Source organism: Daphnia pulicaria, chromosome 2 (assembly GCF_021234035.1).
Source record: "Daphnia pulicaria isolate SC F1-1A chromosome 2, SC_F0-13Bv2, whole genome shotgun sequence".
NCBI lineage: Eukaryota > Metazoa > Arthropoda > Branchiopoda > Diplostraca > Daphniidae > Daphnia > Daphnia pulicaria.
In genome coordinates, this window is record NC_060914.1 from 579,119 (window position 1) to 595,945 (window position 16,827).

The following is a 16,827-nucleotide window of genomic DNA, read 5'->3' on the forward strand; positions in this document are numbered from 1 at the left end:
GGGTTTTTTTAATGGAGCATGGAAATTCCCGTTTTAGGTTTTTCTCACAAGTCCGAACTCCGAAGTCCCTGAATGCCTGAATATTTTGTATTCGCACACCAGGATTGTTCCAGTGTCAACATTTTTGCTACTTTTGAGAACTTATTGACCGAGAAGGCGAGAAAAGAGGTTTCTAACAAGGCTCAACTGTGTGCACATCATGAAATAAGATAAGAAAATAAATAAGATATCATGGATAAGATCGCAAAGGAATATTTTTAAAAAGCCGACTGTCATTCAAACGGATCGAAATGGAAGATTTATTCGTTCACCGAAGAAACGAGTCAAATGACTCAAATGTCAATTGGTATAAAGTGAGTTTTAAGCGATAACCATTTCATTTAGTATTCATTTTTATAATGGTTGTTGTAGACCCATCCCCAGCAACGACAACCTGCAGAAGGAAAGGTATGTAAAACTTGTTATTCAGAGGTTGGGTGAGAACGACACGTGTTACACAACCATTTGGTATTCATTTTGATATTGGTTGTTGTAGACCCACCCCCAGCAACCTGCAGAAGGAAAGGCCAGTAACACACTCGAAGGTCACGGAGATCTTTACCAAAAACGTGTCATGCAGTGGTGTAGAGGTTGGGTAAGAACGGGATGTGTTGCAATCATTATCAAGCAGGTAGAACACCCGCAAGGCTTTAGAGGTGAGGGTGAGAAAAAAATCGTATAAAAGGAGAGAGAAAAGGTGAAGGAGAATCAGTCGAGTGAGCATCTCCGACACGGAAACAACTGCAGCGCACTCTCCATCTGGATTCTTCACCGTATTGCCAGTTCGCAACCATGGGTAAATGTTCTAGTCTTTACATGGAATTATTTGTTAATGGCAATTATTTTCTGTTTGTTTTATTATGTAAGTTACTATTGATTGAATATTAATGTTTGAATTTTTTTTACTGTCTAGTTAACTAAGGCGTCGTATGCTGTTGGGTGTTGTATCGTTGAAGGCTGGGTCGACCACTGGTGTACCGATGTCTCCTGGGTATGGCGGATGCCAAACCGCAACGCTGCCGCCTTACTACACAACAACAACATACGCAACAACCGGTTCCTACACCACCAAGGCTCAAGAGTGTTACAATTCATGATGCCCCGAGTTGCTACCCCGAACCCCGAGTTGCATCACCAGAGGCGGAGTACTACACCGAGGCTCCTAAGTACTACAACCGCAATACTACACGTCTATGTATGCTGCCCCTGCCTACTACACCGAGGCCCCGCATTACTACGACACCGAAGCGCTCAAGTACTACACTACAACCTACGCTGCCCCGAGCTACTACACCTACGTACCGAAGAATTACTGTGCGTAAAAGGAGTCGTTGAAAAAAGAAGTCGTGCCCAAACTGCAGTGCCTTATCTGTCGCCAACAGGATTCCTCATCGTGTAACCGATTCTCAATTATGGGTAAGTATTCTTTTTTTTTACATTGATTTTTGTATCGATTTATTTTTTTCTAATGTTGTTGTAATGTTTAAATTTCTTTTCTGTTTAGTCAACTATGGCGTCGTGCTCCTGTTGGTTGTTGTATCGTTGATGGCTGGATCGACCACTGATGTACCAATGTCTCCGCAAACAAAACCGCAACGCCGCACCTACCTCCACCTCCTAACTTACGCAACGAGGTTCCTGCACCGAAGTCTTCAAGTACTACACCACTAAAGCACCGGAGTTTTATACCACAACTTACGCTGCCCCGAGTCACTACACTGACGCCCTGAAGTATTACTCTGCCCCGAGTTACTACACCATCAAGGCGACGGAGTACTACATGACAACGCATGCTGTCCCATCCGACTACACCGAGGCTCCCAAGTATTACTCTGTTCACAGCTACTTACTGCACCTATTTTCCTAACTACTGTTCCTAACTACTGTTCCTAACTACTGTTCCTAACTACTGTTCCTAACTACTGTTCCTAACTACTGTTCCTAACTACTGTTCCTAACTACTGTTCCTAACTACTGTTCCTAACTACTGTTCCTAACTACTGTTCCTAACTACTGTTCCTAACTACTGTTCCTAACTACTGTTCCTAACTACTGTTCCTAACTACTGTTCCTAACTACTGTTCCTAACTACTGTTCCTAACTACTGTTCCTAACTACTGTTCCTAACTACTGTTCCTAACTACTGTTCCTAACTACTGTTCCTAACTACTGTTCCTAACTACTGTTCCTAACTACTGTTCCTAACTACTGTTCCTAACTACTGTTCCTAACTACTGTTCCTAACTACTGTTCCTAACTACTGTTCCTAACTACTGTTCCTAACTACTGTTCCTAACTACTGTTCCTAACTACTGTTCCTAACTACTGTTCCTAACTACTGTTCCTAACTACTGTTCCTAACTACTGTTCCTAACTACTGTTCCTAACTACTGTTCCTAACTACTGTTCCTAACTACTGTTCCTAACTACTGTTCCTAACTACTGTTCCTAACTACTGTTCCCAGCTGCTACCCGAGGTTCCCGCTGATTACTTCGCCAAAACGGTCGAGTACTACACCGAAGCGGGAAAGTCCTTCTGTGCCCCGATCTACACAACAACAACTGAGGCGACCAAGAATTACGCAGTCCCGACTTGACACACAAAAGCTGCTCTTTCGTGTTAAATTGAACTGAAACACTACACTGATGCTCCAGTCTACTACACCACGACCTACGCTACACCTAGCTACAACACCGCAGCTCCCAAGTAGTACACCGAAGAAGCTGCCTATTGCACAACTACGTACGCTGCCTAGTTTACTACACCGAGGAATTCAATTATAACCCTGTCTGGGCTTTCTTCGTTGCCTTCCAAATTTTATTCTTCACATGGAGAACTTAAGAATAATTTAAGTAATTATGTTGGTCAAGTTGTAACTATCAGGCTACAGAAATAGTTAATTGATGACTGAGTTATTACTTTGCTTCTCAATTGTAGAAATTTCGATTTAGTGTACAATGGACATGCGGTTTTGGTGCCGGTCGATATGTCAATCCCTATTCCATTAATCACTGTTATTGAAAGGTAATTTTTTTTTCAGTTCACAACTTTAGTATTAATAATTTTCCTTAATTTTGTTTAGGTTTGGATGTCAAGTGTCAACTCAGTGGATGAATTCTATACAAAGACAATTATCACTCCTGAAGTTGTAGCAGTGGAAGGAGTGGTGTTGGTACTAGAACATTTTTATGGTATAGGTTTTTCAATTTTCTCAATTTAGTGCTTATTGATTCCCATTTTTAACCTCACAGGCAAAAAGAGGGTTTTGCAGAATGTTTTATCAAAACCTTTGTTTTTGTTTGACTGTGTAGTTTGACTGTTATTTTTTTCTTGGATTAAGTCCGTCTCCTTGCCTGTGCATGTGGTAAAGAATCCATTCAATAATTCAACTAAATATCGAAATTTTTCGATATTTTCCTGCTGGTCATGAGGATTGGATTTGTGCCTTAGCCTATATTGTGAAGGTATTACTGTTAATGTTAAATACTCTCGAATACTACAGTTTTTTATATTGCTTCCATAGTTATGATTTGTCCCCCATCTTTTGGATGTTTCGGGATCCTTCTGGAGCAGAATAGAAAGTTGTCCGAGTTTTCGAAGTTCCTCACTATTTTCTATGGAATTTGGTTTAAATTTGTCGTATTGATCAACCAATGACATAACGTAATATTGTGTTTTTTTTAATCAACCTTCCCGCTTGTATTCATAATTTTCGCATTTTTTCGACGGTACTCGATGGTAATGGCATGCATCAGTCTGCTGCGAGTAGTCTATGGATCTGGTGTTATGCTGAAATGTAGAATCATGACTTGAAGTGGAATAACTGCAAGAAGACTTCTTGAAATGGTAATTGGATAATCCAATTTGGATTGAAATTATGTTGAATAATATCCTCAAAAGATAGGTATAGATGGTTGGTATAGTAGTTGAAGTCTAGGAAAAATTATAATCTACTTGATTTTATTTATATTGATTTTAGTAATTGCTAATTGGAAAACTTTGGTTTACTATAGACTTAAATTTCTTGTATCAAAATAATTTTTAAGAGCTGTTGCTTAATTCAATTAACTCCTGTCATTTAAATATATGTTCCTTAATAGAAATTTAAGTATGTTTAAAAGTGTAATAGCCAGGTAAAATCTCTTATTCATTGCTTTAATACAATTCAAAAGTATTTTGGTTGTGACCTGCCGGTGCAAGCTGTCGTCGAATGGGTTCTGAAGATTCTGAAATCCTGGAATGTGTTGATGTTCTGGCAAATATATTGTTCGTTCAGCTTATTTGTGATTAGGTTGAAATAGTCTATGTAATGTTTGAAGTAGATAAGATCTGCGCATATCTGTTAAGTACCGTCCCTAACTAACCAACATCAACCGATGATCACTGATCATTCACCCGCTGTGAAATTAGCAAAACCGGTCTTGCACTCTGTTATACTTACATATTAGTTTTAATAAATTTGGAAATATTTTATCTTCATGGAATATTTAAAATACAATCTTAAATTCCCAACTTATTTTCATCTAATTCTTCTGTTTGTTGTTTTCATAACATATTCTATTTTTCAAAAATAAAAATATTTGGGTTCTATTGTCGGTAGAGTTCTTCTGTCTTTGAAGTTACGGTCGCCATACCTCCAATAGATGGTGTCTCGTCGTTTTTCATGTTATGGCTGATTGTCAAAATGTTTCTTAATTTTTATACGAAATCTACCGACTAATTCATCGGTAAATTCAAGTTTATTTTTGTGCAACTTGTTTGTGATGTGGTTTATTCCGTATCTGTGCTGGATCATCTTTCAAATTCCTCAAACTTACATGTAGCAAGGAACGGGAAAGGAAACAGTAACATACAAGTAGCCTACCATCGCTACCACCAACCCTCTTTTATTAAAAATCGTCGTTCTGCTGAATGCATTATCCAGTTCATACAGGTAAAAACCAATAATGACTTTGTAACTATTTTTTTAAAACTCAGATTTAGTAAATATTTGTCTAATTATCAGCAGTTTCTATTGATCTTGGTAGGTCACTACTCGTCAATACCCCAGTGTGGACATGTTTGTTTTTCTGAACATGTTTTAAATAATGCATTGGCGTACAAGTATTATTCTTCTTTCAGTTTTAAACTGATGTCATAGATTGTATTTTCTGTCATAGGGAAAGCTACGAAAAATATATCATCTAGGCCAAGGGCAATCTTCAGGTTTATTGCAGCAGCTTAAGAGAAGAATGTGAACAAATGCAGGGCAAATATCAACAAGTGTTGTATTTTTCTGAATGTTAAACACGAGCAGTAGGTAACCATTAATTTTAGTTTATTGGATGAATGTTGGAATATTTATTGACATATTTCCTTTAGATTCAACATGACTAACTGTTTGATGCCAAAGTTAGTTGCCTAGTTGGAACTCAACTCACTGTACGTTCTGTAACACAGATAACTGGTGCTGTTGCCTTACAGCCACAGGCAGGAAAATGATTCTTTTCTTCAGAAAATTGTATGTTTTGTTTTTTGTCTTGACCCCCCCCCCCCCCACTTTCTGTTAATATTATAGATTTTTATGTTGAACAAGTTAAGAAGTCTGAAGAGCTAACTAAAAATTGTGTGTATTTGTGTCATAGGGAAAGCTGCTGGAGTAATCTGGTGTTCATGCACATTTGATTCATTTCGTGCCAGCTAGTGAAAGCCGAAAGACATGTCGAATTCAAGCTGAGCTGCTGCTTTCTGTCTGGAAGCAAGCAATCCAGCCGTTGCGTTGAGTCATTTGAACAGGTATCTAATGGCTGTCAATAGGTGGCTGTCGAAAGCTGGCTGGAATGTCCACCAGGTAGCGCGAGTGTCTTCAGGGACGCATTTCGGCCATTTTGTTCCAAGACGTAGCAGAAATGGGTTGCTGGTCGTGACGTTTCTCGCGATGAAAATTAAAAGGTATTTATTGTTAATTTCCTATTGTTATTGATTGTAAAATATTTATGTGAAAATTTACAGGTTATTTATCACGTAGAAACCAATTTGCCAAATCATTCATCTCACACTTGGAATTGCCTGTTCATTGCCGAAATGGCGTGCCTCGTGTGTCTCGCTGCCTGTTCTTAGGAGTTAGGGCGTACTTCTCATCACATGCAACAGTAAAAAGTAATTATTTTGATCAAATGTCTTGCAAAAGTACTACAGATTTAGTTAAAATGACTAGAGAGTAGACCAATTTGCTGTGCTACTATAGAAATTTGGAATCAGATATCAAAGTTATTCTGTTTGACTGCGTAGATCTCTGTTACTCTTTGTATTCTTTTGTCATAACGAGTGTGTACGCAGTTGTGTTTCTCAAAAATAATTTTATTTTCTTAAATAGGTATTACAAACGCTTCTTTAAAGCTGTTGGGGTTACCTTGTTGCAGCCAAATGGTGAAAGGTGTGACGAAGACAGATTGAACCGTTGTATGCAGCATGAGGTTGCAGTGTGATCCAGTAGTAGCTGTGTTGGACCTGAAATTGCTATGCTGTTGTAGCCGAGCTGTTCCATCTGGGTTCCTGACTTCAAATTTTTAAGTTGTCGTTTGTGTTTTAATCCATGCCATATGAAATTGCTCCGCCAGTGATATTTGTGTTCTGACTTGAAAGTGTTTGAACTGTCGTCTTTTGAGTTTTCATTCAATCATGCAGTATACGACTGAGGCAACCTGATCAATATCAGGTTTGACACAGTCGAGAACTGCTAGATTAAAGAAGCTTTCTGCGCCAAACAAATAATAACGTGCATATAACTTGCATCATGTTATTATCGCGGTAGAGAAAGCGACAGGCCCCCCCCCCTGGGGGCCATAGGAAAAATAAATGTATGTGATTATTAAAATAATAAATTTTGAAAGAAATAAAATATTCTGATCAAATTTTTTCGCGATAATTATTTAAAAACTTCGTGTAGGGGGAATTTTTTTAAATTTTTTTTCAAAAACAAAAGTCTGGACTTAGCAGAAAATAATGGAAGGTGGTTTGGGCAGAAATAATGGCAGGGAAACTTTGGATTTTTCAATAAAAATATTGTTGGACTTTAAATTTTAATGTTGGAAAAAAATGTATTAGAAAGAAATTTAATATTATCAAAGTGTAAATTGAGTTTGAATTTTTATTGTATTTTGCAAGATCAATTGTTCGGAAGTTTACATGGCAATCAGAAATATTTTCTCACATCACGAAATTATCAGCAGGAGGAAAGGTACTTCAGGAGAAAATAGATACATACACGTAATTTATCGATCAATCTTGTATTTCAGCAATATTTCAACACATTCAGAGATATACTTGAGAACTTCGATGTATAGGTAGGAGCAACATAAGTAGTGATGACAAAGTCAGGAGAATTGCTGGTCTAAAACATATGAACATCAGATGGTAGTAGTTTGGAGCAGGGTAATACTTAAATTCCTCGGTGTAGTATACCAGGCAGCGTACGTGGTTGTGTAATAGGCGGCTTCTTCGGTGTACTGAGGGCTGCGGTGTTGTAACTAGGTGTAGCGTAGGTCGTGGTGTAGTAGACTGGAGCATCAGTGTAGTGTTTCAGTTCAACAAAGCACGAAAGAACAGCTTCTGCGTAGCAAGTCGGGACTGCGTTGTGTAGATCGGGGTAGAGAAGTACTTTGCCACTTCGGTGTAGTACTCGGCCGTTTTGGTGGAGAAAGCGGGAACCTCGGTGTAGCAACTGAAAAAAAGAATAGTACTTAGGAAAATACATGCAGTAAGTAGATGACAACAGAGTAATACTTAGAACCTCGGTGTAGTAGGATGGGCAGCATACGTCATCATGTAGTACTCCGTCGCCAAGATGGTGTAGTAACTCGGGGCAGAGTAATACTTCAGGGCGTCAGTGTAGTGGCTCGAGGCAGCGTTAGTTGTGGTATAAAACTCCGGTGCTTTAGTGGTGTAGTACTGGAAGACCTCGGTGCAGGAATTGGGCGTCGCGGTTTGGTTTGCACCATACCAAGGAGACATCGGTACACCAGTGGTCGACCATCAAGGCATCAACGATACAAAACCCAACAGGAGCACGACGCCATAGTTATCTAAACAAGAAATAAATTTAACATTAGAACATTAGAAAAAAATAAATCGATACAAAAATCAATGTAAAAAAAAAGAATACTTACCCATAATTGCGAATCGGTTACACGATGAGGGATACAGTTGGTGACAGATAAGGCACTGCAGTTTGGACACGACTTCTTTTTTTGACGACTCCTTTTACGCACAGTAATTCTTCGGTAGGTAGGTGTAGTAGCTCGGGGCAACGTAGGTTGTAGTGTAGTTCTTGAGCGCTTCGGTGTCGTAGTAATGCGGGGCCTCGGTGTAGTGGGCAGGGACAGCATACACAGACGTGTAGTATTCCGGTACCTTAGTGATGTAGTACTTGGGAGACTCGGTGTAGTACTCCGCCTCTGGTGATATTACTCAGGGTTGAGTTATACTTCGGGATTCGGTGTAGCAGCTCGGGGCATCATGAATTGTGGTGTAACACTCTTGAGCCTTGGTGGTGTAGGAACCGGTTGTTGCGTATGTTGTTGTTGTGTAGTAAGGCAGCGGCGTTGCGGTTTGGCATCCGCCATACCCAGGAGACATCGGTACATCAGTGGTCGACCCAGCCATACAGCATACACCACCCAACAGCATACGACGCCTTAGTTAACTAGACAGTAAAAAAAATTCAAACATTAATACTCAATAGTAACTTACATAATAAAACAAACAGAAAATAATTGCCATTAACACATAATTCCATGTAAAGACAGAATATTTACCCATGGTTGCGAACTTGCAATACGGTGAAGAAGGCAGATGGAGAGTGCGCTGCAGTTGTTGCCGTGTCGGAGATGCTCACTCGACTGACTTTCCTTCGCCTTTTCTCTCTCCTTTTATACGATTTTTTTTCTCACCCTCACCTCTAAAGCCTTGCGGGTGTTCTACCTGCTTGATAATGATGCAAAACGTCCGTTCTCACCCAGCCTCTACTCCACTGCATGACACGTTTTTCGTAAAGATCTGCGTGACCTTCGAGTGTGTTACTGGCCTTTCTTTCTACAGGTAGACGTTGCCGGGGATGGGTCTACAAAAACAAATATCAAAATGAATACCAAATGGTTATACGTAACACATCCCGTTCTTACCCAACCTCTACACCACTGCATGACACGTTTTTCGTAAAGATCTCCGTGACCTTCGAGTGTGTTACTGGCCTTTCTTCTGCAGGTTGCTGGGGGTGGGTCTACAACAACCAAATCAAAATGAATACCAAATGGTTATATGTAACTTCTCGTTCTCACCCAACCTCTACACCACACGTAATACCTCTACACGTTTTTCGTAATGATCTCTGTTACCTTCTGGTGTGAAGGACATGCGGACGCTCCCTTCCTTTTGCAGGTTGACTTTGCTGGGGATGGGTCTACACACAAAAATATCAAAATGAAATACCAAATGGTTAGGTAACGCATCCCGTTCTCACCCAACCTCTACACCACTGCATGAAACTTTTTACCTTTTACGTAATAATCTTTTGACCTTCGAGTATGAAGGACATAAATGTAAACTGGCCTTTCCTTCTGCAGGTTAAGCAGGGATTGGAATGGGTCTACAACAACCAATATAAAAATGAATACTAAATGTTTCTGGCTAAAAAACTCACTTTGACACTTTATACCAATAGACATTTGAGTCATTTGACTCGTTCTTCGGTGAAGGAATAAATCTTCCATTTCGAACCATTTGAAGGATAGTCGGCCTTTTTTGAAATTATTCCACTGCAACCTTATCTGACTTTCAAACACATGATCAATACATATTGATTTCATGATGTGCACACAGTTGAGCCTTGTGACGCCTTGTGAAGTGAATGTAAATAACGCCTCCACAAAGCTCCTGTAACCTGAATGTTCACTTAGACCAGCTATAAAATAGAATAGAGGATAGTAATTTCCGGAAGTAGGCGATAGACCAATATGGTTCTTTAACAATGGAGTTTCCATCAAATAATCAAATAAGACACCAATTAATCCCAATTCACATCCAAACTTAAGCTCAACATTTGTGATATGTTTCCCTACTTAAAAACCATTGCCTGATGTAGCCTGTAACATCCTGCATCAGGAATTGAACTCGGGACTACAGCGTAAGAATTTTAGCTTATTCCACATAGCTACTGATACGACCCTACATGAAACTAAACATTCCATAACTCTCTCAGACAGCTTTCTTCTCAAGAATATGGTTAACTTCCGCAGTTCACTCAAAACGATGAGCGAAAATGGTGTAATTGTTATGGTAATTATAGGTTGATTACAAGGGCCCCGGGTTCTTACTCCCTCCACATGTCTTATTGCCCCTCCATGTGGTCTCCCACTCTTCCCATGTCTGTGTGTAAACAATAATGTAAACTAACACAACTACTACCTAAATCTCACAAAGTGGGGCTAAATAATAATAAAATATTTTAACCTACGCACAAAATCGAGAATTTGTAAAACAATATAGAACCTTGTTGAATTTGATTTGGATTAAAACAAAAGGACGAGATCCTAAGAGCATCAACCTCATTAATCAAGCGACTATCCTACAAACTAGAACCCTCACAAAACAAGTTTTTTCTTGCTGGTATCACAACATCAGACAAGTCTAGTTTAGATTAGATGAAAAATTGCATACAATGAGTAAAACAGATGAATAATTGCTTGAAATGCTGTTCAACTTACACCTCACAGCTGATATTGGATTCTAGTTTCTTCTTTGCCGTTCTTTGCTGAAAAGTCAGCCTGACATTAGGCCATTAGCTGAGGTATAATAACAAGAGAAGGTAACATGTTAACCATCACTGCAAATTTTAAGGTAAATAAGCTTACCAGAGTCACTTGTTTGTGATGACCAATAATGGCGCCATGAGTCAGCATAGCAGAGACGAGGTAGAGGGAATATCGTGGCATTCGTGGGCTTGATCCTTCAATTCCTGGCTTTCCCGTTCTTACATATCGAAAAATTTCCTGGCTGAAAATAGGGAATGAATCGGAATGAATTCAAGCCAGTTCTGCTAATGAAATTTTAAATCTGAAACCATTTTCCTACCAAACCTGGTCGAAAATATTCAGGCATTCCACAGAGAACATATTACTGTTCAATCTTTACCCATAATGGTTTAACGGCAACATATTTTACCATCCAACTTCACCAAATCAGATCAAAACAGGCAAATTCCTTGCGACCTGATTAAAGTCACAATAACCATGGTCACAACTCGTGTGTTTCAACTATGACTTTTACACTTCCATTCATGAATGCCTCGATAACGAAGACCTTACACATGTGCAATCGTTAAGTTAGAAATTTACTAAAAAAAGGTTATGTACACTTAATCTATCAATATTTCAGCTATCCGAATCCTTATTTTACAGTCTTACACTCTTACGATTTAATTACCAATAAACAGAATTTTGACACACCACTAATTTTTCTCATAGTTCTTTCATTCTTTTCCACGATCACGACAGCATGGTGACGATATTCACGAATCACGATAAACAGTACACCAAAACCAAAGACACCACGCCATAGTTCGAATTGATGGAAATCTTGATTCTTTATTTTGATTCTTGAATGATCTTCCTGTTGTGCAACATTGCCACTTTTAGAAAAGATGCATGCTACAGTTAAGTTCTCCAAATGCTTTTTAATTTTTATTGATAATTAACCCAAGCATATCAAATTAAGCCCTATTTTGAAAGCATTTTCGACACAAATAGTTTACAAATCATTGAACCACATGGAGATCTTTCTCTACTGTGTAAGCGCACACATACATGATACCGTTTGGGAGGTGAGTTTGGAAGTGAATTGAGTCGATTAGATCATGATTCATGATGTAATGTTGTAGCGAAGCGGTTGATGAAGATGAATGAACGTATACAGGACATGCGCAGAACTTAGGCACTCAGGCAGCAAGAGATGGACTATGGATAAGGATATAGAATGAATCAAACCGGAGAACTTTTAGATTCATTCGGATGCGATGGACCTTAGCCAGTGGAATAAGGGGTGTATGTCCCAATTAATAAGGGGTCATGTTGGAGGCTTTTTCTTTGCTTGCTAGTGTAGTTTTTTATATATATATATTTTTTTTAATATTTTTTAAATTATTTTAAAATATTTTTTTTTTTATATTTATTTTTTTTCCTTTCAGGTTTCAGCTTTCAGAATTAAGCTAGTTACAGTTTGCTATTCTTCTGTTCTGGAAAAGGACCTTTCCACACTTCTTTCAACAATTGAGCAATTAATGGAAAGCGATCCGATCCGAAAAATAGTTCTGGTCCTTCCTTGGCATGAACAACGATCGTTGGTGCGCCAAAAGCCTATTTAAAGTTATAGCCAATTTGTTCGTGAATAATTAAATTTAGTTTGTAATAAAAATAAGGCATAATTATGTACGGTCTACACATTCGTATACGCACAATCATACCCCTACGTCTCATACCCCATAATCAACTGCTTCTTCCGTAGTCTTTTTTAAAGCCTCTCTTGTTTCCGGTTCATCCATTCTTTTCAAACAATTCTCAATATCAATTTCATTCATTTGGGCGTTTTTAGCAGCTAGTTTAAAACTGTCTTCCTCTGTGATATCTTCTCCCTTATTTCCAAATTATGGATTTAGGTTATTTTCATTATTTCATTGTTATGTATCAATCACAAACTTACTATAGACCAGATTCTTTGCCAAAGTTCACGAGAGACATTTTCAAGGTACACTGGGCAGTGTAGATTAATAGAAGTGAGAAATCTCATGGCTTTCAAGGAACCTTTTTGAACAAGAACATTGTAGGGATCCTGAAAATTTTTTTAAAACTATGTTATGCTGAAATATTTAAAAAAAATACAGTAGCTACCCACTCTAAGTTTGGAAACTATTCGCAAGATTTTCAAAAAAATCATGGTGAAAGCATGTCATTCCTTCTACAACAGGATTTTTTAAGTTTTTCTTTGCGATAACTCAAACGTGAGTTATTGCGAAAAAAAAGGGAACACTTTGGCCCGTAAGCCGCAGTGTTAAAAGCGCGGAAATACTTGTCGTGTTTCCAGACTTAGTGTGGGTACTGTATATAAATATTAAATTTAAAAAATTACATCAATAAGTTTGATGTTGATTCCAAAGTAGTCAGCATTTCTGAGAAGGTCTTTCTGCATGTACATGCCTTTTGATGCAACAGTCATAGGAGGTTTATTTCCAGTAGCTTTCATAACTCCTCCAAGGAAAAAAGGCCGAAGAACTAAATCCATATTCCAATATGGTTTATATCGACAAAGAACCTAATATATAATGAATAAACATGAAGGCAACACTTAATTTTTATGTGATAATAAATCTTACCTCAAAACAAAACCAAGTATATGGAGACACGACGTCAAAGTAAAACTCGACTTTAGTTGGAGTAGAAGCAGCCATTTCGTGCTGATAGTTGAAGCCAAATACTTATAAGTTCTTCAGTGAAACGTTTTATTACACATTCTATGCTAAAACTGAAGATAAAAAATTGAAAAACAATTGACATAAGCAAGAGAGCAAAGGTAAAGGCGCAATGTGACTTTCTATTTCCTTCCTAGTCTTATCTTATTTACTTGTGTGACTTTTGAGATAAAATCAACAAAGCAGACGACAATAAAAATAAACGTCATAGTGAATCTGGTGCGGACTTGCGCGGAAGGTTCAATGGTTGCAGGGGGGCTTGAATCTGGTTAAATGTTCGGCCTTAGATATTAATTCTAGTTTCTAGTTTAGTCGCAATTAAGCGCTATATTACAGACCATTGTATTTGAACAAATGTTGAGGTTACTATTCATATTTCATAGTAAAATCTACCATATTACATTTTATTATCAAACTGATGTCTTTAATCACAAATTTCCAAGGGCAAGATTAGCAAGAATATTAATCAAAAAAAAAAAAAGCTAAAGCTAATACTTCTGTACACTTCTTTTTATCTTTTACTAATCAATATTTAAAAATTTGAGAAGTTTTCTACTCTGGAAAAGGACCTTTCCATTCTTCATTCATCATTTGCGCAATCAAAGGAAAACGGTCCGAGCCGAAAAACATTTCCGGGTTATCCTTTGAGTGAACAACAATGGTAGGTGCGCCAAAAGCCTAATATTATCAATGCATATATATTTAATGTGATGTTCTGTAAATAAGTAAATTTATCAATTATTGTTAAAGGAGGAATCGAAAGTTTAGGGGATGCAATTTAAATAACAGATATACCCCATGCTCAATGGCGTCTTCGGTAGATTTCTTTAAAGCCAATTTCACAGTGGAATCATCCATCAACTTGAAACATTTTTGTATGTCAAAATCTTTCATGTTTGCTGCCTTTGCAGCAAGACGCAAACTTTCATTTTCTACAATATCTTCCCCCTGTATATAACATATATATAATTTTTTTGTAAGTAATTTTAAAACAGACCCATTTCACTCACTCTTGACCAAATTCTAGTCCAAAGTTCGCGCGAAACACCCTCAACATGTTCGGGGTGTTCGTGAGCAATAGCAGTAAGAAATCTTTGAGCTCTCAAAGTTCCCTTCTCAATCATTACATTAAAAGGATCCTAATTGAATAATTTATTACTTGTATTGTTTAAAAAGGTTATGTCCAGTGGTGTTCAAAATATCAGTTGTAAAAATGATACATTTGCTGTATTTAGCATCAAATAAGACAACATACCTCTATTAACTTCAATGGAATTCCAAAGTAAGCAGCATTTCTTAAAAGATCTTTTTGCATGTACAAGCCTTTAGATGGAACCATCATTGGTGGCCTGTTGCCTGTTTCATTCATTACTCCTCCTAGAAAAAATGGCCGAAGAACTAGATCCATTTTCCAATGCGGCCGATACCGACATAACGCCTTCAAGAAAAATATAATTTGTGAATTATAAACATGCTGTAAAACTTTCGAGGTTAAATACGTCTATCTTACCTCAAATCCAAACCAACTGTATGGGGAAACGACATCATAGAAAAGCTCCACTTTTGTACGTATTAGAGCTGCCATTTTAATTCAGGCTCATTCAAAAGTTGGTTTTTTAAAAGACGACTGCTCCACTTATTCGTCCGAGCTCAAACTCTTGTAAGACCAACTACTATTGCGCACTAAAACAATTGAACTAACTGGAAATCAACTGGAAAGTTCGTCTGCTTGGCGCGTAGCTAGGCTGCCATGGCAATTTGGCAAAGGTAAGAAAGAAATGGGGGTGGGGGGGGTGGATATGGAAAGCGCGAACCCGCGTGCAGCATCCACCGTCTTGATTCATCAGTCACTACTTCATCAGGAAGAAAAGTTAAAGTGATGACGGGAAAAATTGTGATTTGAATGATTGCATCTCATTTCCAGACTACAAAAACAGTAGCACAACACACTAAAAAGAAAATGAATGAAATAAGAACAATTAATTTAGAGATTAGACATTTGTATCAGTCTATCAGAATAACCAAGTGATCGATTCACACGACACAGGTAATGGGCGGAGGGTAAACGCGCAGAGAAAGTGCAAAATAGAAACTCCCACTCTAAGCGCGTACCCTTTCCGTTGGAATCAACACACTTTTCCATTTAGTTCAAACGTACGATGGTAATCCTCGAAATTTTTGCAATGACAATTTTCCCTTCAAACAATTATCGTAAAAATATTAAGGCAACCATCTACATATCCATATTAGTGGTTTCAATAATTTTGTCTTTATGATCTGCCATTGAAGGGGTGGCTTCATAAGTGCATAGAGTTACTCCATGTCTGTGGCCTTCTGACCAATCTCCCTTAAGGCCAATGAAAAGGATCTTTGTTGTGTCTGCACCATGGTTTTTAGGGAAATGGAGTGTCAAATGGTAAACAGAAGAAAATTTAACTATCCTACCAAAAACACACAAAACAATTTAATTATGTTTTAAATAAAAAGAATTCAAAATTACTTTGTAGCATATTCTGTAGTCCCATTAAAGTCTTCTACAAGATTTAGCTCTTGATCAGCAGGGCTAGCTGCCTCATCAAAAGTCATATGAGGTCTGTTCTTGAATCTGAATATGATCTGTTACATTATAAAAGGGTTCAAGAAAAATAACTACATATTTTACTTACAAACGAACTACTGATGGATGTGTTCCTTCATCTCCTCCCATAATGATCAGCCCTTTCAATTTCACATTACCTGTGAACCTGCAAGTCACATAGTTTAGAAAAAACTTAATTGCAAATCAAAATCTGTAGTAGGCTAACATTACACCTACGGAATATTAAACAACAGCTCTTCATCTGCATCACTCTCAACAAACTGAGGAGAAACAACATTTTAGACTAAATTTATAGATAGAAGAAAATGTGAGTATTACTCTGTCACTATCAAAACGTTCATCCCATGGTCGAAAAACGCTTTTCCCAGAATTTTCTATGCTTTCATTCAGACATTCCAAATTATGCAGGTCAATTCTGGAGTACAAATTATAAAGTACAGCTAAATCGTCAGTTTTGGTTTCTTGGCTGCATTCACAGTGATGTCCATGAACATGATTGTGTGCCATGTTGTTGTTGTTAATTAATTATTGTTTGCAAGTAATCTTACTAATAGAACAATCCCTGAGGAAACCACTAATGACTCGATGAAACGTTTGTTGCTTTGTTTTCGAATTTTTTTAGACGTTCGTCTGCTAAAAAGTCCGGCAAAATCAAAATTAGGTAGGAGAAGTTCCCAAGTGGAAAAAGTA

The 16,827-nt window shown here is 37.8% G+C and overlaps 3 protein-coding genes and 2 long non-coding RNA genes across 17 annotated transcripts; 2 read left to right on the forward strand and 3 right to left on the reverse strand.

Annotated features, from left to right (window-relative positions):
* The first annotated feature begins 676 nt into the window (after window positions 1–676).
* On the forward strand, window positions 677–4,123 carry LOC124327376. Of its 4 annotated transcripts, XR_006916054.1 has the most exons (7): window positions 1,011–1,455; window positions 1,544–1,863; window positions 2,505–3,064; window positions 3,123–3,231; window positions 3,292–3,504; window positions 3,564–3,703; window positions 3,796–4,123. It is a non-coding gene; the product is annotated as an uncharacterized LOC124327376 (long non-coding RNA). The 4 variants fall into 4 exon arrangements; XR_006916056.1 differs by lacking the exon at window positions 1,011–1,455 and adding an exon at window positions 677–835 and having other exon boundaries at window positions 3,564–4,123; XR_006916053.1 differs by having other exon boundaries at window positions 3,564–4,123.
* A 553-nt stretch (window positions 4,124–4,676) lies between these two features.
* LOC124327362 lies at window positions 4,677–10,894 on the forward strand. Of its 9 annotated transcripts, XR_006916007.1 has the most exons (9): window positions 4,693–4,767; window positions 4,864–4,973; window positions 5,046–5,143; window positions 5,200–5,339; window positions 5,402–5,540; window positions 5,665–5,971; window positions 6,032–6,178; window positions 6,396–6,883; window positions 10,884–10,894. It is a non-coding gene; the product is annotated as an uncharacterized LOC124327362 (long non-coding RNA). The 9 variants fall into 9 exon arrangements; XR_006916004.1 differs by lacking the exon at window positions 10,884–10,894 and having other exon boundaries at window positions 4,677–4,767; window positions 6,396–6,890; XR_006916008.1 differs by lacking the exon at window positions 10,884–10,894 and having other exon boundaries at window positions 4,677–4,767; window positions 5,200–5,335; window positions 6,396–6,890.
* A 1,365-nt stretch (window positions 10,895–12,259) lies between these two features.
* LOC124327293 (glutathione S-transferase kappa 1-like) lies at window positions 12,260–13,755 on the reverse strand. Its single transcript, XM_046786288.1, has 5 exons — window positions 13,443–13,755; window positions 13,199–13,381; window positions 12,773–12,901; window positions 12,552–12,704; window positions 12,260–12,429 (listed from the first exon to the last, which is right to left on the reverse strand). The coding sequence occupies exons 1-5, from the start codon at window positions 13,515–13,517 to the stop codon at window positions 12,286–12,288; spliced, it is 684 nt and encodes a 227-aa protein (XP_046642244.1). The 5' UTR covers window positions 13,518–13,755; the 3' UTR covers window positions 12,260–12,285.
* Window positions 13,756–13,921: 166 nt separating this feature from the next.
* Window positions 13,922–15,256, reverse strand: LOC124327296 (glutathione S-transferase kappa 1-like). Of its 2 annotated transcripts, none has more exons than XM_046786291.1 (5): window positions 15,049–15,256; window positions 14,794–14,976; window positions 14,549–14,677; window positions 14,334–14,486; window positions 13,922–14,216 (listed from the first exon to the last, which is right to left on the reverse strand). In XM_046786291.1, exons 1-5 carry the CDS (start codon window positions 15,121–15,123, stop codon window positions 14,091–14,093), a joined length of 666 nt encoding a protein of 221 aa, XP_046642247.1. In that variant the 5' UTR covers window positions 15,124–15,256; the 3' UTR covers window positions 13,922–14,090. The 2 variants fall into 2 exon arrangements, with proteins under 2 accessions (XP_046642247.1, XP_046642248.1); XM_046786292.1 differs by having other exon boundaries at window positions 13,922–14,253.
* On the reverse strand, window positions 15,158–16,772 carry LOC124327305 (PITH domain-containing protein 1-like). Its single transcript, XM_046786305.1, has 5 exons — window positions 16,456–16,772; window positions 16,354–16,397; window positions 16,205–16,282; window positions 16,039–16,143; window positions 15,158–15,979 (listed from the first exon to the last, which is right to left on the reverse strand). Exons 1-5 carry the CDS (start codon window positions 16,642–16,644, stop codon window positions 15,772–15,774), a joined length of 624 nt encoding a protein of 207 aa, XP_046642261.1. The 5' UTR covers window positions 16,645–16,772; the 3' UTR covers window positions 15,158–15,771.
* Between the last annotated feature and the right edge of the window lie 55 nt (window positions 16,773–16,827).